This window comes from Drosophila melanogaster, chromosome 2L (genome assembly GCF_000001215.4).
Source record: "Drosophila melanogaster chromosome 2L".
NCBI lineage: Eukaryota > Metazoa > Arthropoda > Insecta > Diptera > Drosophilidae > Drosophila > Drosophila melanogaster.
In genome coordinates this window covers 19,400,753-19,424,899 of record NT_033779.5, presented here as the reverse complement: position 1 = coordinate 19,424,899, position 24,147 = coordinate 19,400,753, and the positions used below count along the sequence as shown (strand labels likewise).

The 24,147-nt window shown below is 40.5% G+C and overlaps 6 protein-coding genes and 1 non-coding gene across 19 annotated transcripts in view, besides 1 other annotated feature; 2 read left to right on the top strand and 5 right to left on the bottom strand.

Annotated features, from left to right (window-relative positions):
* The window catches only part of CG13085 (uncharacterized protein), a 6,221-nt gene extending 5,371 nt beyond the window's left edge, over positions 1 to 850 (bottom strand). Inside the window, exon 1 of the mRNA NM_001273645.1 lies at positions 688 to 850. The gene's annotated coding sequence lies outside the window, so the exon portion shown is untranslated. The remainder of the gene's footprint in view (positions 1 to 687) is intronic.
* Alp12 (Alkaline phosphatase 12) overlaps positions 1 to 850 on the bottom strand; it is a 5,175-nt gene extending 4,325 nt beyond the window's left edge. Inside the window, exons 1-2 of one of the 2 annotated variants that reach the window (NM_001273647.1) lie at positions 688 to 850; positions 91 to 631 (exon numbers count right to left, since the gene is read on the bottom strand). The gene's annotated coding sequence lies outside the window, so the exon portion shown is untranslated. The remainder of the gene's footprint in view (positions 1 to 90; positions 632 to 687) is intronic. The other variant, NM_001201920.2, reaches the window with a different exon arrangement.
* Positions 1 to 24,147, top strand: part of Pax (Paxillin) — a 25,844-nt gene extending 1,697 nt beyond the window's left edge. The window contains exons 1-9 of one of the 9 annotated variants that reach the window (NM_165294.3): positions 1,348 to 1,485; positions 4,709 to 5,031; positions 14,257 to 14,420; positions 14,487 to 14,652; positions 14,990 to 15,131; positions 15,197 to 15,288; positions 15,351 to 15,496; positions 20,218 to 20,901; positions 23,528 to 24,119. In NM_165294.3, coding sequence (NP_724184.2) covers positions 4,947 to 5,031; positions 14,257 to 14,420; positions 14,487 to 14,652; positions 14,990 to 15,131; positions 15,197 to 15,288; positions 15,351 to 15,496; positions 20,218 to 20,901; positions 23,528 to 23,794 — 1,746 coding nt within the window. In that variant the 5' untranslated portion in view covers positions 1,348 to 1,485; positions 4,709 to 4,946 and the 3' untranslated portion in view covers positions 23,795 to 24,119. Of the gene's footprint in view, positions 1 to 1,347; positions 1,622 to 4,708; positions 5,032 to 8,429; positions 8,487 to 10,422; positions 10,489 to 13,096; positions 13,364 to 13,944; positions 14,056 to 14,256; positions 14,421 to 14,486; positions 14,653 to 14,989; positions 15,132 to 15,196; positions 15,289 to 15,350; positions 15,497 to 20,110; positions 20,151 to 20,217; positions 20,902 to 21,183; positions 21,840 to 23,527 lie in introns of those variants that run through there. The other 8 variants (NM_001038824.2, NM_001259161.3, NM_078877.4 and 5 more) reach the window with 8 other exon arrangements.
* On the bottom strand, positions 5,133 to 5,825 carry lectin-37Db. 2 transcript variants are annotated; one of them, NM_001014490.2, is made up of 2 exons: positions 5,725 to 5,825; positions 5,133 to 5,593 (listed from the first exon to the last, which is right to left on the bottom strand). In NM_001014490.2, the coding sequence occupies exons 1-2, from the start codon at positions 5,801 to 5,803 to the stop codon at positions 5,220 to 5,222; spliced, it is 453 nt and encodes a 150-aa protein (NP_001014490.1). In that variant the 5' UTR covers positions 5,804 to 5,825; the 3' UTR covers positions 5,133 to 5,219. The 2 variants fall into 2 exon arrangements, with proteins under 2 accessions (NP_001014490.1, NP_001188847.1); NM_001201918.1 differs by having other exon boundaries at positions 5,147 to 5,593.
* Positions 5,871 to 6,583, bottom strand: lectin-37Da. 2 transcript variants are annotated; one of them, NM_001014489.2, is made up of 2 exons: positions 6,492 to 6,583; positions 5,871 to 6,429 (listed from the first exon to the last, which is right to left on the bottom strand). In NM_001014489.2, the coding sequence occupies exons 1-2, from the start codon at positions 6,580 to 6,582 to the stop codon at positions 5,960 to 5,962; spliced, it is 561 nt and encodes a 186-aa protein (NP_001014489.1). In that variant the 5' UTR covers position 6,583; the 3' UTR covers positions 5,871 to 5,959. The 2 variants fall into 2 exon arrangements, with proteins under 2 accessions (NP_001014489.1, NP_001188846.1); NM_001201917.1 differs by having other exon boundaries at positions 5,884 to 6,429.
* On the bottom strand, positions 6,626 to 7,453 carry Lectin-galC1 (Galactose-specific C-type lectin). Of its 2 annotated transcripts, none has more exons than NM_057852.3 (2): positions 7,350 to 7,453; positions 6,626 to 7,280 (listed from the first exon to the last, which is right to left on the bottom strand). In NM_057852.3, the coding sequence occupies exons 1-2, from the start codon at positions 7,438 to 7,440 to the stop codon at positions 6,811 to 6,813; spliced, it is 561 nt and encodes a 186-aa protein (NP_477200.1). In that variant the 5' UTR covers positions 7,441 to 7,453; the 3' UTR covers positions 6,626 to 6,810. The 2 variants fall into 2 exon arrangements, with proteins under 2 accessions (NP_477200.1, NP_001188845.1); NM_001201916.1 differs by having other exon boundaries at positions 6,683 to 7,280.
* Positions 16,053 to 16,214: a mobile genetic element.
* Positions 21,332 to 21,365, top strand: sncRNA:359 (small non-coding RNA 359). Its single transcript, NR_002514.1, has one exon. It is a non-coding gene; the product is annotated as a small non-coding RNA 359 (non-coding RNA).

The following is a 24,147-nucleotide window of genomic DNA, read 5'->3' as shown; positions in this document are numbered from 1 at the left end:
AATAATATAATAATAACTATAATACTGAAATTCGTTCGAGATCTTAAAATCTCAGCATAAATATTCTGCCCTCGAAGCTTTACTTCGCACAGGAAGTAGAGGCTTCAGCTTCATCTCCAACTTCATCTTGATCTTCTCCAGCAACTCAGTTGCATCAATCTTGCTTTGCTGCCATTAGTGAGTGCGCGCCCACTTCATCGCCCACTCGACACGCAATGTCTTCTGTTCGTGTTGCGTGTGCGCACTGTAACAGCAAAGACGAGATGATCTGTCGAGATCGGTTAGGTCTGTCTGGGCATTGAGCGTCGATGGCGTTTTCCGCCGAGGGGAGCACTCCAACTGCAGAGCAATGATCGCTTATGGTTACGGGGAAAGGTTCGCACAGTGGGACGAAAGGTTAAAGAGTTTTTGAGATCCCATTTCTGCCTTTTCTGTGATCGTATCAATGTATATCACAGTGTTCATGGTCATGAAAGTATATAATTAGTTATCTTCTATGTTTGTCGATAAACAATTGTAAAGCCTAAGCAGCTGTTAAGTGATAAGCATTTCCAACATGACTGTCCCAGAGGAATTTTGTTTATACCAATTTTCACTGTCATTTTATGAAACATTTAATCTTGCGGATTGTCTGTACAATTGAAGATAGTTTCAGAAATGTTTTGATATTGGATGCCTTTGACTCACGTTTTCGTTTATTCGTCAGCAACGAAGGGGTTGGTTTTCTTGGCAGCTGGCCCACTGTTCACACACCCAAAGGAAAGCTCCAATCGGGCGACAATATTTTCGTCCGCTCTGGTTTCCTTTCGCTGTGCCTCCCACTTGCGGTCGAAATGCTCAGCCGCAGGCCGCAAGCCAAAATGAAAAGCCACTCCAAGTGAAAAGCTACGTGGTGGGGCTCTTTCTCTCTTTTAACTGGCTCTCTTGGCACTGAAAATAAAATACGACAATATGGACTCTGATTTAAAATACATTTTTTTTAAATTCGATTTTTCAAAATTAGTTTACTACTTGTTTACTAGTTTATTAGTTGTTTACTCAGAAACAACAATAATCATAATACTGGTTTCACAAGCTGTAACCGCTGATACATACTTTTTAAACATTCCTTTAGATATATATTACTTTAGATATAGCCCCTATTACGAAGCTAAGCTATCGTTTTGAATATACTATGCCTATCCATACATCCATACATCTATAAATCTAAGAAGATTTTTTCGCAGTGCAGTTTGTTTACCAGCTCTCAAACGCTTCGCTCTCTTGCTCCCCCGCTCTCCGTGAGCAGCTGCGAGAGAGCCGGAGCGCTCGTCTATTGGAGCCTCAGCATCGGGCCCCCCTTTGGATTTCAGTCGATTGCGACGCTTTTACTGAATCGCGAGCGCAGCGCGTGTGTTTTTCGGAGTCTCTCGATTGCGGTCTCCCAACGGCGTCCTACGATCTCTGGGATTAATATATAGAATATGTGACAACACACTGCCAAAGGTGCAGGCAAAAGTGCACAGATAACGCGATAGAATATACATATAAGAAACCAAGCCTAATCAAAACAAAAGGCAACGAAAAAGTGTTTAACGGCAAACTACGGCGGGAAAAAGTTGATGAAAATCAGTGGAATCGTGTTAGTGGCAGGTTGGAGCGTGGGAAATTGTTTACTTCGAGTGCAAGAACAGTTTGCAGTAAAAAAAAAAGTTGACAAACATCAAAAGATATCTAGCACTAAGATAAACGATAAAGCAGGAATGCCAGAAGCAGTTAGCTAAAAAAAATAATATAATATAATAAACTGGCCAAGATTTATGGATCCGTGTCACTCGCCTTAAGATTCCACTAACTCTTGGCAAATCTTTTCGGCGCGTTGCTCGCAAAACATTTCAATTTCATTAGCATTTCCACTAATTATGGAACTAATTATCAACGGACAAGACATTCGAATATATGACATATTTGCCCAGATCTGGCAGAGCATAGAATTTTGGTTAGCCCCATTAATTTTCGCCTCGGGGCCCCGAACGGATTAAGATCGTGGGTGTGTTGAGATGGAAATTAATTCGGTATTTCTGTGTTTTTCTGGAGGGAAATGACCGAAATAGCCAAACAAACATAACAACAGGCAGCAAAAGCAATTAAATTGTGCCCACTTAATCTATTAAAATTATGACATTTTTCACATATTTCAAGCAATCGAAGCCAAGTGCATTCTCACGAGTGGTGGTGGTAGTGCGATGGGGGGGGGGGGGACTTCCTTCCCCTTCCCCTCGTAAAAGTATCTCGAGTTACGACAGCAGATGGAAATGCTGGAGAATGATGTAAACTCGGCTGACATAGTGCGCACAAATGAATATTTTGTTGTTGGGGGGTTCTGCACTTACGAGAATCGCTTTCGTTTTCTCCCCAATATTTTGTATCTCGCAGATACGTTCAGTGGATGCCATTTGTTTACGACCAGACAGCTGCTGTCTTTGTCTCTCCGATTGTCTGTGCGTTTTGAAACCTCTAACTAAGTATCTACAGATCACTCTGGATCTCTGGATTATTTGGGTTTAAAAGCTCGTTTTAAGCCCCAACTACTTAGCACCTCTGGATTCTCCATCATCGTAATTCATAGTGCAGTGAGTTCATCGCCAGGTTTGAGTTCGATTTTCGTTTGCTCAGCGAGTTGCTCTGTGTTTTGTTGTTGTTGTTCCTTGTTTCTGTTCTTTCAACTGGAAACAAGATTCTTATCGCCCAGCCATACAAATTCAATTAGAGTGTGTTGTTTCGATTGCTAGCGAAAGATGAGTGGCTTCGATAGATTTCGAAATCGTTAATTGTTAGCAGCGAGTTGATGTGCAATTAAAACATTGGGTTAGATTCATTGCTCACAAATATTTTGAAATAAATAAGTGCAATACTATTGAATTGTTTGCAATCGACAAATATAACCAATTAAGCTTCCATTGAGCCAATCAAAAGACATTGATATTTAATTCCAGAAAAGCCTTTTATCTGCTCAGTACGTAGGCCATTGGCCAATATAGGGTCTATATATCTTATCAAGACCCCAAAGGCCCCAAAAGTCAGTGGGCGATAGCTCGTCGCTTTTTCCCGAACCTATTACAGAAGTGGAATGTGAAAAGCACGCACAGTTTACAGCGGCATAAATTGGCCAAGTTTATTGAAAGGCCCGGCTAAAGGCCACTGAGCGGTGAAGAGAGATCGGTATCACCCACACAAATGAATTTCCCTGGGCTGATACCCACTTTTCCGTTTGGCCACGCATTGCGTTTTCACCTTAGCGCCTTCGGCAAGGTCAACACTCGCATTCACACACATTTTATCTACTTACTAATAAAATATTTATATTGAGATCGCTAGGAATTTCCTGCAAAATAAACACGAAATTGTGCCTTTGACTTTTGAATTTGACTTCGTAGAAGGAAGACCGAATCGAGAACAACAATTTCGGCCCGACGTCATTCCCAAATGGACTGAGTAATGCCTCAGGTGTGGAGGTAAATGGATTTGGACTTGACTATAGCCAAGACCTGGAAGGAAAGTGAGATTTTTATTTTCTTATTGCCCTTCCTTTTGGCAACGATCTGCGGAAATCTCTCGTATTTTCAATTAATTTCGCTCGATTTTCCCAGTTTAGCCTCCCTTTGTTAGACGACGAAACGTCGCCTTTGATTTGCTAGAAATGTTTTTTTTTTTTGTTTTTTTATTTTTCTTTTGGATATTTTTAGTTGGCGATCATTGGTGTTGACGTAATTTGGCAACCTTGATTCCCCGTTCCCTTCTCGATACTCGTATTTTTGGCCCGGCTCGCTTTGTGTTCGGTCGGTGAATTTATGTTTATTATTTTTTACCTTTTTCCAATGTGTCGTTATTTGTTTGGAACGAAAATCTAAAATGTGGCCTGCATGTTCATTTTGGTATTTTTATGCTTCCATAAATCTGTCTTTATAGACCGTTTGTTGGCTCAACTAAATCTACAGGCCATCGTAAATTGAGTTAGTTGCATAGATCATCTATTGAGATTCACCCACGCACATTGGGATTAGGAAGTCAGAGTAACTGGTCCGGACTTTTTGGTCTGATTTATCGCTCTTGTTGGTGTTTTTATGGATCTTTAGATACGGTTAGATTGATTTGCATCTTCAGTGATTACGCTATAAAGAACCATTTTTGACTTCTCTATCTTTTTGATCTTTAGATACGGAAGATTAAGGTGCATCTTAAGTAGAGTAATCACTTCAGATGAAGATCATTTGACTTGTTTGACAGTGGACTTTCATTGACTTAACTAAATATCTTTGTTTCGAGTATTGATTTAGGTAATTTATTTCTTAGGTTTGAAGCATGATGAACTGATGAACTGACAGACAATGTTTACATTACCAGTAGATTTATTTCTCGTCTTTTTGAGAGCTCTTCATCATATATGCAGCTTAGATCATAGATCTCTCACCTCACCACATCCCTTTAATCTTTTAATGCGGTATTTTGTCAGTCTCAGTCAATTAATAGAGGAAATTCGAATGCACAAAGCACTCTCCAGACAACAATTTCCAACATTAAATCACTTGGACTTCCACGGGGGCAGGGAACTAGTTTCTTTCAATTTTTTGTTTCTTCTTTTTTTTGTGGACTGGGGCAAAGCTCTGATAGACGGGCGAAGACAACGACAACTTCGACGACGACAACTACAATATCCACTCTCTGACAGGCTAACCCAACGCAAACAAAAACGACAAATCCGTCGTCGAGAGCCCCGAAAGGCCAAAAATAAAAATGCGCTTATAAATAATTCAAATAAAACATTTTGCCGGTGGCGCAGTGCAACATCGTCAGCCAAACCTGCAGACCTGTTTGGGGAACATAAAATGTCACTTAACATATTCTCGATTAATCATTAACGTTTCAATCAAATCAGTGCGAAAAGCAAGTGAATCTCGTTCGACACCATGGATAGAACAATGTACGGAAAGATCGATCCGGGTGCTAGGCAACCATATCGTACGGCTCGCAGCAAGGGTATCCTGCCAGGATGTAAGTATATATCATTGGTTCCACCAATACTTCCCATGCAATATTTAAAGATGTAATGGTTTCCGGTAAAAGTGTGTACCATAATATAAGTTCAACCGATTAGTATTTGCTAGCTAAGAAAAATTGCAGCTTTATAATTTTAACCATTTAGAAAACAAGTTGTTTTGATGGAAGTCCAGAGTTTGATCCTAGTTAAGCTGGCAAATGAAGGCGACGGAGCTATAGCATGGGAGGTCGTTCATCTGGAAGGAGGTTGTCGACAACCACAGCTCGACACATCGATCGTAGCCACTGCTGTTGTCCGGCTCTCCGGCGGACCAGTTAAGAAACGGAGCCTCTAGACCAGTGGCCTCCGACACGTATACGCCCCGTTCGCCGAGGTCATTGATGGATAGCCAATAGCTGTAGGCTGGGTGAAGGTGGGGGCTAAGGAGCTCCAGTTCCTCTCTGCTCTCCAAATTGAGAAGAAATCCGCCATTCTGACGACAGTGGTTGCTTGCCTCGAACCAGTTGGTCTTTGCCAACGAAATGTAGTACTGCTTTTCACCGATCTCTAGGTTATCTAACAAGAATCATTGGTTTATATTGCAGTGTAACGACTTTAAAGGCATCTGCATATAGCTTATACGAAATCTAACCTTACCAATATTAGTTATTTTCATAATAACTTCAAGTAATAACTTCAGTACTTACATCGGTTACCCAAGGGAGATGACTCCAAAGGAAGAGCACTCCAGCATACCAGGAACAGCAGGAGAAGTTTGACCATCATTCCTCGAGCTTCAGTTTGCAACTGACTAAGAGTTTGGAAATTGCTTGTTCAGATAGCCATGGCTGATAGCGTTGTTGACTGATAGTTTAAGACTTTTATAGCACTGACAATATGTGACATAGTAGAGCAATAAATATATATATATTGACACATACTCTACTTCCAAACAACAATAGATACAGTTTCCTGCTTTGGAGCCTCACAAATGTACTTAAACAAGCTACTCGCGTGGTTGTGGCAGGGTCGATCATTCAGTTGGAACTCCGTTGAATAGCCGTAGATGTAGCCCAAGTGTATGCAATGCTCCCTACCGCCAGCATTGTCTGGTTGTTTGGGCGCCCAACGCTTAATGGTCACGAGTTGTGCATTAGAGAACCAGTAGTGGGTGCCGGTTTTGCCCAAATCATTGCCGGAGGTCCAGTGCTCGGAGCGATCTCCTCGGGCATTCAAGAACGCGGCAATGGCGTCAAACTCTTCGGCTGTTTCGAAGGTCACCAGTTCGGATTGAAGCCTGCGGCAGTTCTCGTAGGCGACATACCAATTGACCTTAGTCTGTCCAAAAACATAGTAGCTTTCGTTGATCTTAATGAAGGGAGTCATGTCAACGGTCAAGTTGTACGGGTTTCCTTGAAACGTTGAACATAATCAGGATATAATCACGCTTTTATGAACACAAATGACATCCTACCATTTTGTATGTGTGTGGTGTACTTGTCGTAGCCGAATCCTGGTGCAAAACCGGCGACAACAAGGAAAAGTTGAACCAATGTCTTCAGCATTTTTCCTATTACTCATAGAATGTAACAAGTATAACCGCCTTTTATACCCAATGATATATTTGCAGAAGTGCGAGATAAGTTTACGGGTTGCTTAGTGGTTATCTTAGAAAAATACAAAACCTTTTAATTTATTTTATGGCTGCTCAAGAAAATAGTATTCCGGTGGTTCCCCTTCATTGCAAAACTATAAAGTCAAACTTCTGAAATGGAAGAGGTTTGTGAAGTACTCTACTTCCACACCACAATGGAAATGGTTTCCATTTCGGGAGCTTCGCATATATACTTAAACAAACTGTTTGGATCCTGTGAGCAGGGTCTATCGTTTAGCTCAAACTTCCGCGAGTCCTTGTAAATATAGCCAAGGTGGATGCAGTGCTCCTTCTGCCCAGCATTATCCGGCTGATTCCTTGCCCACCTGAGCGAACTAATTCGCTGGGCATTGGTGAACCATCTGTGGCTGCCAGTCTTGGCCAGATCGTTTCCCGATGTCCAGTACGTCAGCCGTGATCCGTTGGCCGTCAGGAAAGCCGTAACGGCATCGAACTCCTGGTCCGTTTCGAATGTGACCAGCTCAGAGTTCAATTCGCGGCATTTCTCGTAGGCCTCGTACCAGTTCAAGGACTCCGTGCCAAAGAAGTAGTATCCGTCGTTGATTTTGGTAAAGGGTTCCGCCTTGACGAGCGCACCAAACGTATTTCCTAGTGACAAATGTAAGGAAGACATTAATATACATCTTATATATACATATGTATCGTAGATAGCATTACCTTCGTTTACTTGTATGGAGAACTTTTCGCGAGTCCATCCAGTTTTTGCTATGACCAGCAATGTAATTAGTAGAACCGTAAGCTTCAGCATTTCAGTGGTCTCTGGTTTTCGCACAGAGGCTCTGGGCTTTATGGGACTTGATATCCCCTAGAATTCTGATTAAAATTGCTAATTTTTGGAGGCATTCATTTTATTCCGCTTGCTCTATTTGTTTTCCGTTGACACTGAAAAGGCTGGCGTACAATTTCAGCACAAGAGTGTTTGCTGTGTTCTTGTTCAGCATTGAAATAAATACAGAACGTGTTACCATATACCAAATTATAATTCCCTTCTTCGTAATAGTACTTTTAAGACATCTGACTAATTATAAAGTAAATCCATGCTTATAATTTGATCAATCAATCGTAAACAGTCACGTTGTGAAAGTGTAGCATACTTTTGGGATCTCATTAACAAACTAAACGAGTACTTTTAGGAGAAGTTGTCTTCTCGGCATTGATCAATAAAAATGTTCCAACTCCAAAAATGGAACATTTCATCGAATACCCGAGCATTTCAAAACATGAGGCATCATAGGAAATCGCCATTAAAGTAAATGTAAGCAATTGCTCTTCAAACACCCAGCAGATGACGTAATCAAGTAGACAGTGTATACAAGTGCATAGCATGTAAGGTAAACAAATTTAGCTTTTTATTGCTAACTTTTACATTTCCGAGAGTATTGCCCCTCGCACTGTCTACATATTTATGCACTCAGAAAAATTTGTTGTCTTAGGTTACCAAGAAAATTGTAACTTGCAAAGTCTAAAGTTTAGCACGTAATTGCTTAATAAATCTATGATGATCTATGAACACCGTATGAGCTTCTATTTTTTATTCATAATGCACGCCGAAATACCTCCCCATATTTTCGGGCAGTGTACTTACTTAGCATGTCTGTTTACATCTGGCTGGAGTAATGTTAATTGCACCCAGACTAACACCTTCTATTGCACTCGCATCGTATTCTCCAGTTGTCAGCACACGATTTGAATATTCCCCATTCAGTTTGAATTGCAACGTTGTGCGGTCTTCATCGGATTTGTTTAGCAAGTGAGCTGAGTGCAAACAGTCAGAGTCGATTGACATGAAAATCGGTAAGCCTCAGTCTTTCGAGTTTTGCGGCGTGGGTTTCATTCTACAATCTGTAGACTGGTAGTCGCTGACCTTACTACGCGTTTCATTCATTGGATCATTGGATCATTAGATCATTAGATCATTGTTCCCATTGAGTCGGCAGCCGATCCAAGTAGCGTCGGTGGGCGTCAGTGGTTTCCAATCGACTCGTGTTCTATTTATTGCCAGACACGACACTTTGGCAACAGATACAAGCACAATCCGTGAGGATAACGTGCGTTTCGCAATGATATGGTGGCACATATGGAAGAAAAGATACAAAGATCAATTTATTCAATTTACCATTTATTTTAGCTTATTTTCGAATAGCTATTTTATTATGTTTCGTATTAAATGTAAGTTAATGTAAACTATAGTATTTATTATCAACTTCTACGGTGATATTCGTATTCTTTGATCCCATATAATTTGGAATTACAGTTTCGTCTCGTAGTGTTCAATATGACAGTATACACCTGTTTAGGTTGGCATTACGCAAGATATTCTAATTGCCGTGGCTGTAACCTCAGGGCATCTGAGATCGGATTGATTGATTACATTGGCAGTTTATCTTATAAAGTGGGCCTTACGGACACCGAGGAAGCTGGGTTGGTCAAATAACAAAAACAAATAACAACGCTGTTGAGAGCTTATCGATAAAGCAAAACCCGTTTTTATGCCTTTGAGTTGTCACAGGTCGGGGCCACCTAATTTTTATTTTTAATATTATTGATTTTACCAAAAGGGAAACTCTTATATTGTTAACCTTTTCATATCTTTGAACCAAAACAATCAATTGTGCAAAAGCATCGCCATCAAAGCGAACCAAATAAAAGAGAATAAAACAAAACACTTAATTCTGAACAAAAGCTATAACAATTTGTGACTATGTGTTGCTGTTGTTATACAAATACTAATTTTAGTTTTCTTTTCAAAGTCAAGTGATTCATTCATTTGGTGAAACAAAAAAACCGGCAGAACACTCGGAAAATGAGTAAAAAGGCAAGAGCGAAAGGCAGACGCCAGGTGGCGCCACCACTTGTGTGACACACTAACCCACGCAACAACAACAACAAACGGCAATAATTACTCAACACCTGTGATTGGAAAAATATATTTTCAGAAATTCCAAGACATTTTTTTAACTTTTAAGAAGATATTAATAGTATGGTGCATATAGGTTCATTCGACGATCCGATTATAATTACCTTTATCAACAAAGGTATGATTACAATTCAAATTGAATGATATAATCTATTATTTTCAAAGTATGTTTGGGGCACAGACTCCATTGTATGTAAGCTGCATTTGAATATACGCTTCTGACTCCGGACTCGTCTAACTGTAGAACCTTTATTGAGTTCACCAAATTAGTGAATTATACTTATTAAATTTTAAATTAGTAAAGAAAGAAACTGGCATTTTGCACTTCAATGTGCACTTGTGGAAAAAAGAAGATTGAAAAAACAAAAACAAATCTTTTAAACTTTATATTTGTTGTTGCGTTTGATGGTAGATCTTGTATATTTTTATTGATTTAATGTTTCTACATTTGGGATTTTATTACAATGTGTAAATCAGATCCCTTTTCAAGAAGTGCTGTGGTATTTTAATATTTTTAGAAATATTTTTTAATAATTTGTATTGATTTAATGTTTTTACATATCCAAAAACATTAAATTATGTAATATAATTATAATTGAAAGGCAGCTTCATGTTTTTTATGTGATTCTATTACAACAATCAAGAATCAGCTGTTCAAATAATGCAGTTCTTTAACTCTTTCCCTCTCTTTTGAGAGAACACAACTCAAAGAAAAACACTCAAGAGAGAAAATCTCAAATCTTCGTCGCAAAAGCTTTTTTCCACCGCTTGCGCGCAGCTTCAGCTTCGACGGAATTTGTTGTCGATCTTCTTGTTCAGTTGATTTTAAGATTTTGCCGAGCGAAAATATTTTGTGTGCTGCTGCTGCTGCTGCGCCTCGTATGTGTGAAGTCTTTGCGCGGATGTGCGGGTGTGTGTGTGTCTGTGTGTGCGGGAATTTAATTAAGGCAGCCGCAATCGATCAGCAATATCAGCAATACAACAACAAACCAAAAACCGCAAACAAGCCGCCAAAATGAAAATCGAAAGTGCTCCCAAAACGAGCTAAACAAAACTAAACACACATACATCCGTGGATATGTAACAATGTCAACAATAAAACAACAACAGCAGACGGCGGAGCGCAACAACAGCAACAATTCGAATTCGCGTGATTTATCCGCCTCTCTCACCCACGCTCTCTGCATCTTCTCTCCCGCTCGCTCCTTTGCTGCATCAAGTTGTCAATTGCAAAATTTCAACAGCTGTCATGTGCAGCTGCCTTCCTGCCCCTCCCCTCCCACTTAACTGAAAACCGAGTTTGAGTGCAACTCCTCTATAAAAACCTCTTGCAGTCAACTACTGCTTGTTAATTGATTTTAATTGCATTTTAATCAAGCCAGTAGCTTCTGCCAATTGCATTCCTCGAAACTAATGTGTGAAATGTGCTCTTGATGAAATATCTCCTCGTGAAGCAATCAAGTGGCTTATTGGGCGCATATTTTCTGGCACCCAGAGGGAACACTACAGTGCCCTCTCGATAAAGGCAACTAATTAAAGCGAACAGTGCTACCAAACACTCGATTCTTAAATAGTCACAAGCTGTTTCAATTAATACAAATATTTCAAATGTTTCTGTATAGATAAAATTAACTTAATTTTGAGTTTTAAGAAATAGAACAAAACTTTTAAAAAGGATTTTTTCCAACAAATATTTATGTTCTCATATTCATTTAACCAGTTCTTGCAATTGATTGCAATATTGGCTTTTATTTTCATTTAGATTATTGAGTAATTCAAAATATTTTCTTGCCTAAAGTGCATCACAGTGTTATCACCATAAATCAGCGATCTTAAATATTTGTTTGTGTCTTCATGCGATTTAAAAAGAATCATTTCCGTTTCGGGCACCATAAATTTGAAAATCCCATTCGTCTTCTTTGTCGGCTCTCCTTACCCGTTGACCCAGTGGAGCGTGACGTTCTGATAACCCTGCCCTGTCCTATATATAGATGATCCCCGCCGTCTGATCCGAGCGGGAAAGCCATGGAAGTGGGAGTACGGAGGCCCACATATGGTGCCTGGTGCCTGGTGCCTGTGCCTCGAGTGATTTGCTCGTCAACCACATGTTCGATCTCTCGGTTTGGGACTATTTTTAAAGATATTGCGAAATAATTTGGCTGATTCTAGCCCAATAATGCAAATGTTTTCGAATATAAATTCGAGCATATCGCCTCTTGATCACTTTCATACGAACGTGTTATGAATTCGCTTGCCAAAACGAACGAATCGCGTCACACCTTATTTTCCTTTTCATATATTGTTCATACATACATATATAGAAAAGAAAAGCTCATAATTTGAGCGGTAGGCAGGCAGACTGTGGCTGAGTTTTCACTCGATTTTCTTGTTCTAGCTTTTGGCATTGGCCCAGTTACAGGTGTGCCTTTTCCGACTCTTCCCCCCGACTTTTGAACTCTCGGGCGAAATGTTCGAAATTTGTTTGATTTATTGCGGTGGCCTTATAGCTTAATCGCCTGCTGTCATGTCTTCCTGCTGTTTTAGTGTTCTTTTTGGCTTGTTTTTGTTGCTGTGGGTGGGTCAAGTAAATGGCGTTAAGTGCGATTGTATGACAGCGGATGATACGAGACATCCAACAGATACTTTCGGCACGCCTCAAAGACAGCTTAAGCACCCTCAATCTAATGCTTTCTGCACGAACAACAAAAAAAAAAACAACTTCCAAATCATTTGTTACTAGGTATATACATAAATAAACCATTTCAAGATCTGCACTCCATGTTTTTATACTAATCAAATTCTTATTCTTTGTTTTACGCTTAGAAGATAGATTTTATGATAGTATTAGAACTATTCCCAAGTTCGTTTATCTTGATTTTAATTTTATCCCTTTTTAGTATATTTTAAACATAACCAATTATATTAAAACAGTTATTTGTTTGGCTAAATGTGGCTACAAATTATGGAAGGGCTGTTGTAATTAATGCTATTATTTTTCTCTGTGGATGTATCCCATCTACAAATTATTGACGTTTTTCTCGATTTTTCATGCGCTATTATTATGTTTACTTAGCTACTTCCCTTCCCCGCTATTGATCTTGGCTAAATTAGAGGCGAGAGGAATGCAAACAACATTATTTTGATCAAATATGTTTTCATGGGACGTACATTAAAGAAATACTAACACACTAAAAGATATTATGGCATCGTGTAGATGCGATATTTCTTGACTTGGTGCGATTTTTAGCCCGTTCGACAAGTTCGTCCCACCTAAACTGAATCAAAAATTGTGTGTAGATGTTAGGTCCCCCGCTCTCCAACTATGTATGTGATATATTTGTATATAAAGATATATATATATATATATATGTATGTATATAATCACCCTCATACTCGGTGTTTCGCTAGTTTTGGGCTGCAGTGTGGGTGTCTTTTGGCCTGACTTTGTTTGGCCCCGAATTGATTGAGTTTTCGGTGCTTTAATTTGGTCAGTTGGCAACTGAACTTTCGGTTTGGCTGTTGTTGTTGCTGCTGTGCCGGTAAAAATATTTCACTAAACTACCGTTTATAGTGGTCCAGACAAACCGACAATTTTGCATATCGGCATACGAGTGACAATCAAGCAATACATTTCGATTCCATCGATTCTGGCCAAATTTAGTGCGTGAAATGTCTTCAAAACTGATATCATCGTCGTTCCACAGTTCGCCCCTCAGCGACTGTTTCAAAGTGGGCGAGTTCGAGCGACGTCTGGGTAAGTTTGTTCAATGGGAGTAAATGGAGTGTGGGCGATAAAGGGTTAATAATGTAGTCGCTGAAAAGTGTAATTCGACGGGGGCCACGGGTCAAGTTCAAGCACAGCTGCTCATTGGGCAGGTGTTACAAAATCAGAGTCATTGTCGATCTTCAAAAAATTATCAAAATGTTTTGATATAACTTAATAAAGTCTCCTGACATGACATGTAGAATGAAGTGTTTTCGAACCTACAAAAGTATATAAATTCACTGCATGGACTTCGAAATTAAGCACACAGAATCTAATTAGGACTGTGCCGTAACAGTTGGTCCTAAAAGGTTTCCACCCCTATTATACGTAAAAAGTGGATAAAAATGGGTCTTTCTTTAAACTCAAAACAAGCTTTTTCCTTTGCTCAATTTCAATTTACCCTAGACACAAACCAGAAAGAAGACCCATATAGCAATTATAGGTATTGCGCGATATCGCGCTCAAGACAAAAGAAAACAAACAAAATGTTATCAGAAACTTTTGCTGGAGATATGTGCCAGCAAACGAAGGCAACGAATGGATCTCCGTTTAGTTAACAACGGGCTATGCGTCAGAGGTGCAGTGACAGGTGCTTCAAGTTTGGAATTTAAATAGAAAATACCTGCGAAATACCGGAAGAAGAAGTGCCATGGCCAACTATGGGGACTACGATAATCTGGGTATTGGTTTCTCAAAATTTAATGTGTAATACAAACAAGAGTCACAAAATAAAACGATTTAAGACTTAAGTGCCGTGTTATCAAAAAGAAAGCGTCATATCTTAAAAACAGAACAAAAGATAGACTCATTGGTGGAATAGCGAAACCTATTAGAAGTTCGTTCGTGATATATATTAATGTTTCAATCTTTTTTCGTTTTAGATGCTCTATTAGCCGACCTGCAAAACAGTGTGCCAGGCCAGCCGCAGCAACCTCAGCCGCAATATGGAACTGTCCAGCCCAAACATCAAGCTCTGCAGCAACAGCAGTTTGTGGACAACACTCCAGGTTATGGAAGTCTCAGGGGCAAAGCCCAGCCCCAGGTGGTGAGTGTATACTATAATAGTTTGCTTGAAATCAATACTGATTCGAATATTTCCACTTTCTTGTAGTATCAAGAGCACTACAGCGTAGAGACACGCTCCCCAACGGCTGGACATGATTTTAATGGCTCCTCAACGACTCCGGGATACGCTAACCAGGGATCGTTGCCACGTCAGGCGGCGGGTGCAAGCACAGGACTCTCAGAACTGGACTCCTTGCTGCAGGATCTGCAGAGTAAGGAAAAATCCAATCTTATTGGGGATATAGTGATCGGATTACTGCATTTTAATTTTATATAACTATTCAGTTGAGCTAAGTTTAAAAAGTTAATTAGTCTGTCTGTATATATGTACATAGCTACCGGTTTCTTTGTAAAATTGGTTTGTACATTAGCTTGAGTAATTTATTGCACTCTTTAATTAGCCACAAAATCCTATACTACCTTTTAAACAGAATTATGAACACAGAAACGAACATACTTTGTTTTGCTTTAGTAACGACTTGTTAATCGAATTCGCTTTGTTCAAAATGTTTCTGTATGGCATTAATTGGGTTTTTATTGACTCCTTAGAAATCGATGTACCGGTCAACTACAGTACTCCAGTCTCGAAATACAATACGATGAATAGTTATGCCACCGTGGAGGAGCGTCCTTCAGTGGACAGCCTGCTGAAAGAACTGGACAATGCTCACATCTATGCTGTTCCTAACGGGTAAGCAGCTCAAAAGAGAAATAATTGATTATGAAGGTATTAACTCTGACCTTATATTTATTTAGATCTGCGCATAAATCTCCGACGCCGGGACGACATGTCACCATCACCGTTCGGGAAACGAAGACGGAGAAGTTGACGGGTCCGGATGGACCAGGTATGTAAATACCAGCTAACTCAATTATTTGATTGTGAACTAAAATGTTTGTCCCATTTCAGTTGGCACTGTCGAGGAGCAAATTGTGCAGCAGAAGGATTCTTATACGCCCAATCATGCTGTTCCGGGACAACAGGTGCATCAGGCCTATACGTCGCAGGCCACCAAGGAACTGGATGATCTGATGGCTTCACTTTCCGACTTCAAGGTAAGTCCTTTTCATCATTGAGAACTGTTAGCTTAGATATTGATAAAATTCTGTATAAACTGTAATTCCTCCACAATTTCTCATATGAAAGATATGTGATATATATCCCACAATATCTTCTGTATGACATGATCTACGAGGATATATCTCGTATTCAATGAATGAACAAATATTGCACTAAAATTTGAACGAATATATGCTATATATTTATTTTACAAAACACAGAAATATGCTATACTTGCTGTATTGAGTTATTACAATGAAATAATTCAACTTGGTTTATGATATGACTATACATTGTTAATCTGTAAAACATATCGCTTCTACAGCTTAAATTAAAAAAATTAAAATGGATTGTGCTTTTTGTTTTCCAAAGCATTAGCAATATTATATTTTAAAAGTAAGAAAGAAAGTATTCCTCAACTATTATATAAATATCTGCAAGCAGCAAACCGATTGCTTTAGCAAGCAGATAACGCCATTTGAAACATCTTTGGAACGTAGATAAATAAGCTAAAGAAACACCAACAGTAACAGTGATAGAGTGTGATAGAGTCTGTATCTCAGTTTTCCAGCTCTTATAGTTCCGAAGATCTTAAAGTTCATACGGACGGACAGCTAGATCGTCTTAGCTAGTGATCATAATCAAGAATATACTTTATACTCTATAGGGATCTTCCTTCTGATAAATAATTTTTAATAAATATAGTATATCTCTTGGGCACTGGGTTAAGATGCTCGATTTTCAGTCTATTCAAACCTTTAACTTCTTTGTTTTTAAGACTATTTGGAAGGTTTTGTAATATCGATATGTAAATATTTTATTATTGGTTTATAATTGTGTATTGGCAGAAAGATTTTTATATTTGACTAGGCATCACCGTCAATTGTTTTCAAAGCGGTATTCTTTCAATTAAAAATGAAAACAGTTTCCAAAAAAATTATAATTCCAATCTATAGTGTTTATTAACATTCGCATACCAAGCCTCTTTGAATGTAGATTTTTATGAAAAGTATTTTGTAAAGAGCGCAAATGTTTTCACTGTCTTCACCTGTCGTAGGGATACTATAAAAGCGCCTAAACAAATTGCATATGGTCGAAGTCTTTCGACCCCCGTGCCACCACCCACCCGATCCTTCTGATTTTCTACTATGTATTTTGCTATTTTTAGCAAGAGACGCCCCAAATGCTCGGTTTGGTTGTGAATTGTAATAAAGACCATAAAATGAATCTATTTGTCATCGCAAATCGTCTGACGCAAGGCAACCGAGCGAATCTAATGACACCGCCGATCCATAGATCCCCATGCTATCCATTGAGGACGATCCCTTCGAGAAGTCGAAGAGCAGCGGAGAAAGATCTTGACTTTGACATCTGCCAACGCAATGCGAAGGTGGATATTTCGGGGCATACTTTAATGGGCCACATAAATTGATTGGGCTAATGAAGTCTGATTATGATGGCGAGGGACTGTCACACGATTTATTGCACACGGCGCCAAGACATTTTAAGTTTAAGTTTTTCCCCAGATTAGCATTTACACATGGCCACGTTTATTTTATATTCTATATCGGTGCCTCATTAGGGCATCAATCAATTTTTGGGTGGCAATCGAGTAAACAAAAAAGGTATTTTTTCATGCTTTCATGCACTGCACATCTTCTCAGGATATACAAGCAAGAAAATATTGTTTCCGTTCAATTGGATTGGATTGGATTAGCCTGCTTTTCTTTTATGGCGATGTGGCCATTCGCCTTCCTTCATATGTCCGACATTTGTTTTTAGAACTTTCTGACATCTCCGAACGAAACGCCTATACGGATGATGTATTTCAGCAGATGTCGTTCGCATTTATTTGGCCTTTTTACGCCACTTTTTCGTTTTGTTTTTTATGATCTAGTTAAATATTTTGCGGTGCGTCTGCTCCTTTCTTTCATACGAATGAATTTGGGTCAAGACTTAGTTCGTTAATGAAATGCATCGATCTTTGGAAAGTAACTGAAAAATGTCAGTAAAGGCAAATGAATGCTACTTATTCCTATATTTCTCTGTTGATATACCACTTGAATAGTTACTATTATACAATAGCTAGATAGCATCTAAATTCTTGTGGCTTAACTCAAAGCAATTTATTGCTTTATTCCCATACTTAATGTGACAGTTAGTAGCGATTCTTTTCAAATGTTTTCTAACATTTTCTAAATGTTTAGAAAATATCCCCATCTGAGATTTGACCCTTGAAATGCCTTGAAATTGCAAGATGTCGGCAGGGAATGCCGCGAATTGTCAGTTTGTCGCCGAGGCATTCGGATTGCATTAATTATTAATTAATTACTAAGTGAAAAATATTTTTGCACACTTCTTTCATTTTGTTGGCAATCGATTCGATGGCCATTGCAGTCAAATTAGCAGACATTCGTGCGGGGCGGGGTTGAATGGATTCTTTAGACTTCGAGTAAATTGCAATTCAATGTCATTGACGAATGGCAGGCGTGCATGCGAAAAGTTGAAAAGTAAAGTATACTCGGTCGGGCCTGTTAATTATTTAATATCATTTTCAATTTTCTGCCAACTGCGAGGGTGGTCGGTGAAGGGGGCAGAGGGCGGGGGGACAAGGCGTGTCCGTGACTTTTGTTGATATGATAAATATGAAAATAAAATAGAAAAGCCTCTTGGTCCCTCGTTCTTTTTCTGTACGCGTGGAGAAGAGCGGGGGAAAAAATAAAATACAAATATATTCGGATATAAACAATATTGCACACGGCCCGTCGGATTTTCCCGGCGCTTTTCCTACCCACACAAACACACCCAAAACGCACAGTTAGTCGCCCACCCACCCCCATCCACCCCCCCACCCCCTCACCCACTTGTCAACGCGTTTTCCACAGCGCACACCGCTTTTGCTATAGTTTTTCATTGCAAATCATTTGCATGGCTATTTTCGAAAGCGCTTTTTTATTATATTTTCTTTCATTTCTATAACCCAAGCGATCCATTTAGCTGTGGGTGTTTCAATGTGTCTCTGGTATATTCTGTATATTTCATTGCTTGCGCTTTCATTGCCACAATCATCTGGCGTTCAAAACCGCATTCGTATCCCCATTTTCCGCCCATTTTCATTTCACCTCCTGCCCGTCCCATTCATTGATCGAGATTTCCTCAGTGCCAGCTTCCTGTCCCCCATTTCATAATCCCTCAATTCCCCACCTTTTCCCAGATTTTCTCCCGTCCACTGGCCACGACTGGAAACGTGTGCCGAACGAACATTCGGCTGCGCTTTTTATGGGGAAATCCTGTTGACCAGCCGGTCGATGTTCATTTTATACTCCATGCCAAACGACGATTTCGGTGGTTCGACTGCGCTGTGTACGATTTGGGTCTTAAAATAGGCAATGAAAATATTAGAATAAGAAAACCTCGGCGACGCTGAAGCCAATGAAAATTTGTGCGGCAGGCGAAACAGGAGCGGAGTTTCGTTCGAAAGGGGCGGGCGTGAATATAAATCTTGATAACATTGAGGCTTCCTTGATTCAACCAAAATGGAATCTCTGACTATAACATTTCGGGAAGGGTCGATTTAATTTGGAATAATAACAATATTCTAATAAATGGTGCGATTCGTCACTACGCAGACTGCTGTCCACAGCGATAGAGTCATTCCATGTGGATACAACATTTTAATAAGTAGTACGATGGAAATGGAATTGTAAAAAAAATGGAATGTAAAATGTAAAAAAATGGAATGTAAAAATATTACCCACCACATCAATTGCAAGTCTTTAATGCAATGCCTTAAATATTGATCGGCACTATTTAATAAATGCTATTTTTATAAAGGTTTAAGGCTTAAGAAGTTTTCACGAAATGAATCTTGAATATTTTATGTGTTTAGAGAAATTAACTGTCTTTCAATTTCGTTTGAGAATTCCTATCCATGTATACAAAATAAGAAAGGGTTAGTGATTATTCACGTAGTGACGAAACGCACAAAGAAAACGAGCCAGAGCGTCTACTAATTATAAAGAAATTATAATCTGCTGTGCTTATCCAAACATATTGAGAAATATAAAACTAGGTAGCAGTAGATAAACGGTTGCATTAAGTAAAGCTTGCTAATCATTAAAGTAGATACGTACCTTTTCAATGCGAATCCTCCCCTTTCCCAATTCAGAGGACGCTCAATTAGGCGTCTACTTAGTTAGGCCGAAGCAGGCAGAACCCGAGCACGCCCAATGAAAATGCAGAGTTTATAAAAGAAAAATTAAATATTGAAATGGAGACTCGACAGACAAGATCCGCACAGAGGCAGTAGAGAAACCCCCTTGGCCGCCCACTCCTTTCGTTGTTCGTTCATCGGAAAACGTTCTTTCGTATTTTTGGCAATGAACGAAAACTACGTCAACGTAGAAGAAAAATGCTTTGCATATGAGGAGAGCGTCGTGCGCAACGAGGTCCACATACACACACACACACATACATATAGCTATATAGTTCAGTCAGGAGGAGAATCTGTGCGAAGAGGAAGAGAAACATTATTTTTGATATTTTGATTCTTTTTTTTTGTTCGTTTTCGTCGGCAGTGGCGGCTAAAAGCAAAAGTTTTTGTGCTAGCGCTCACACAACTTTTGATTCAGTCGAGGCAAGCACATCGACGTAAGCCCACCGCAACAGAATCCGAAGGATATAGCATGCTAATTGGAATCGTTATCCCTCATTCCAGGTTAGCAACGGAACAAACGGCATCGGAAACGGCAGTCATCCGCAACAGCACTCGTCGACAGTGCAGCACCAGACGGTAACCGACTACGCCAGACCAAACAAGGGTAGCCAGCAGGCACATCTCACCCAGACGATCGAGGAGACGACCATCGTCGAGGACAGTCGCGAGGATCAGTTGGATTCTATGCTAGGCAATCTACAGGCCAATATGAGTCGCCAAGGAGTCAATACCGTGCAGAAGGGCTGCTGCAATGCCTGCGAGAAGCCCATTGTGGGCCAGGTGATCACAGCCCTGGGCAAGACATGGCATCCGGAGCACTTCACGTGCAACCACTGCAGCCAGGAGTTGGGCACCCGCAATTTCTTCGAGCGCGACGGCTTCCCGTACTGCGAGCCGGACTACCACAATCTGTTCAGCCCGCGCTGCGCCTACTGCAACGGCGCCATTCTGGACAAGTGCGTAACGGCGCTGGACAAGACCTGGCACACGGAGCACTTCTTCTGCGCCCAGTGCGGCCAGCAGTTCGGCGAGGAGGGATTCCATGAGCGTGACGGCAAGCCGTACTGTCGCAACGACTACTTCGAGATGTTTGCCCCGAAGTGCAATGGCTGCAACCGCGCCATTATGGAGAACTACATCTCGGCGCTGAACTCGCAGTGGCATCCGGATTGCTTCGTCTGCAGGGTACGTTGTTATCCTCTTACATAGATATGCTAACCAGAATTAATGCCATTTACGTTTCATTTACTGAAGAAAGGAGTAGAGTAGCAAGGGCTTTGCCACTGACACATTTGATTCCTCTATATGAATTTTACACATCTTGACTAGACATCTAGCATTCATTTAGCATTCGGAATCTAAATGTGACAGCAAAGCCTTAAGATCTGAGCCTTGCCTTTTCCCCTCGCTATTTCTGACCATAATTGCCCATTTTAATCGTTCATCCTGATCACGTATACCCCTTAGGATTGCAAGAAGGCCGTTCGCGGCAAGTCCTTCTACGCCATGGAGGGCAAGCCCGTCTGTCCACAGTGCGTGGGCGTCGACGAGGAGGAGTAGGAGAGATTCACAAGCAACAGCATCAGCAAACTTGTTGCTGAAGTTCAGCAGCCAAACGAAAATAGCACCCGGCGGCAGTGGCTTCAGATACATTTTGGTATCTAGCTGCGTGCCACTTTTTTATTACCAGCGTCATGAGGAGGAGAACTCGCGGCCAAAACAGCTGCCCGCCGTTCGTCTTGGCTATTTTCGTTGCGGGTCTAGGAGCAACACAGCACAGCATGAACAACAGCAACATCAGTGGCAGGCGCAGCAGCAGCAGCAGCAGCAGCATAACCCTTTCCCAACCCTTTTCCAGCTGGCCCGCTCCGTTTGGGGGGCAGGTGCCGCTGGTGTGAACATGAGTCGCGAGTCCCTGAAAAGCAGCCCTCTATGATGGTCTTTTTGAACGCCCCTGTCCCTGCCCCTGAGCCTGACCCTAAACCCCCCCGACTTGTTGAACTTTTCTATGCTCTTTTTGTAGGCTAAGTTTATAGGTACTTTTTAAATTTAAAATCATTTATGAAAATGACCCACAATATTGTAATTTGTTTTTGTAAATAAAATTTTAATAATTACACATTAAAACACGACCAAAAAACAAACGAAACAACCAGCTAAAGCAAGCAAGAACAGGAGGTGGGATGGTGGAAAAGTGTTCGCATCTTTTCAAGGTGACGGCGACCTTCGTGCGGAATCCACCCACCCAGAGCCACCCAATCACCCAAACACCCAACCAACCAACCAGACCTCGTGTCAAGGTCAGTGTCAGTTTGCTGGCCTTGACACATGTGTCTGTTGCTGTCCCACCTCCGCAGTTGTGTGTTCTTGACTTTTGTTGCTTTCTATCCGGTTGATAAACAAATTACAATATTGTGGATTCGATTTTCGATTAGGGAAAGCAATAATTCTTACCAGCCTAGACTATTTTCGTTGCTGACGTTGTAGTCAGCATTTATATGCTTCGCCTGGTACTCGGCTATATATCTGTCCATAATGGACATAAAATTCGCACTGTTTATTGCTTGTCTTTAATGGGCACCCCCGGGTGCTAATTGAATTGATTGGACTGACTAAATTTAAGTCGATTCGTCAATTTAACTCAAATAGAGCTAACTATTTTAATCATATGTGTCTATAAATAGCTAAGCTATTGCAATGAGGAATTGCAAATCCTCTTTAAATATATACATAAGACACATAGCTGAAATTCTCCATTGATTGTTGAAAATTCGTGCCTTATATGTATTTGGTTTTTATTTTTAGTTCATATCGATATTGATTTTTTGGCTTATTTTTGTTGCTGTGCCCCACTTATGGGCTTCCTTTCATATGATCAACAAAAGGAAAATTATGAAATGGCACCTGTTGTTTATGGATTGATTGATTTGTATGAGGTGGTGAAAACCGAAAATAGCTTTTCCGCCGCAGATATCACGTTCTCAATGATCCTTCGTTCCATGTTTCGATCGCTGTTGCCGGTTGGATGATATTGTCCCCTGCCACCTCTCCACACCTTCAATGCCCCATGTTTTTGGAAGCTGGCCAAAAGCGTGCGCAAAATGTTATTGTCTGAATACAATTGTTGCTGTTCCTGCTGCTGCTGTTGATATGTTTTTCCAAAAGCCCCCCCCGAAAAAAAAGAAATAGCAAGAAACAAATGTCTTGGCCGCACTTTTTTCATATATTTATCATATTTAAATTTCCCCCAAATCTTGTTTTTGAAATGTACAATCTTTGTTTTCCAATTAGCTCGACGCCGTGCACAGTGGTCCCCAGGTCCCAGGGTACCAAAGTCTTCCGTTCATCACTTTTTTTTTCGATTCGACTAAATTCTAATTAGGTCTTTCAGGCCAGGCGTAAAATTTTGCACAGCGAATATTATGTTGTCGGCTCTCGATCGGTTTGCTGGTCCGTCATGCTGTATGGCAACTAATTTATGGTCGTAATTAGCCCCAGACGGAGGCTGCACCGCCATTTGGCCCACAATACATCATCCTCATACCTCTCCTATATTTCCGAAGCACACATAATCACACTTACAACTAAAGATCAGGACAGTGCGGTTGTGATCTTGAGGCGCAGTAAACATTTCCCAAAAATGTTTATGGCAATGAGTTGGTTAGCTTTCAATTATTTAGTACTGGCTAAAAACGATTAACCCTGAGTGTGCCTAGAACGAACATCCATCTTTTGGTATAACGACATCTGGTTATCTATATTATATCTGTTCAAAATATTTATTATGTACCTTTGACTTGTTCACTTACAGGACTGCCGACAGCCCTTCCAAGGAGGATCCTTCTTTGATCACGAGGGACTGCCGTACTGCGAGACGCACTACCATGCCAAGCGAGGATCCCTGTGCGCCGGGTGTTCCAAACCCATCACCGGACGCTGCATCACGGCCATGTTCAAGAAATTCCACCCGGAACACTTCGTCTGCGCCTTCTGCCTGAAGCAGTTGAATAAGGGCACTTTCAAGGAGCAAAAGGACAAGCCATACTGCCACACCTGCTTCGACAAGATATTCGGATGAAGATATTCGCAGCTGCCAAACTCTAGTTATGCATATAATACTGTTTTTTATACGATTTACGACCCAATCCCACACGCACCAGCCCCACTCAACCACCCCCCCCCCCCACACACCTGTACACCTACTTACCGTGCATCTGTGCTTTGTATAACCGAGTCAATTTAGTAATTTAATTAACGCCATCCGAGCAGGATACGATAATAGAATGCGATCGTAATCAATTAGCAGACACTAATCCTAATCAATAATGTTGGTCACTTTGATATTGCTACTCGTTCGACATGAAAAGACCATAGAACCGAATGATAAATAAATAAGAGAAACCATTTTCTGCCTTTTGGATTGCCTACTTT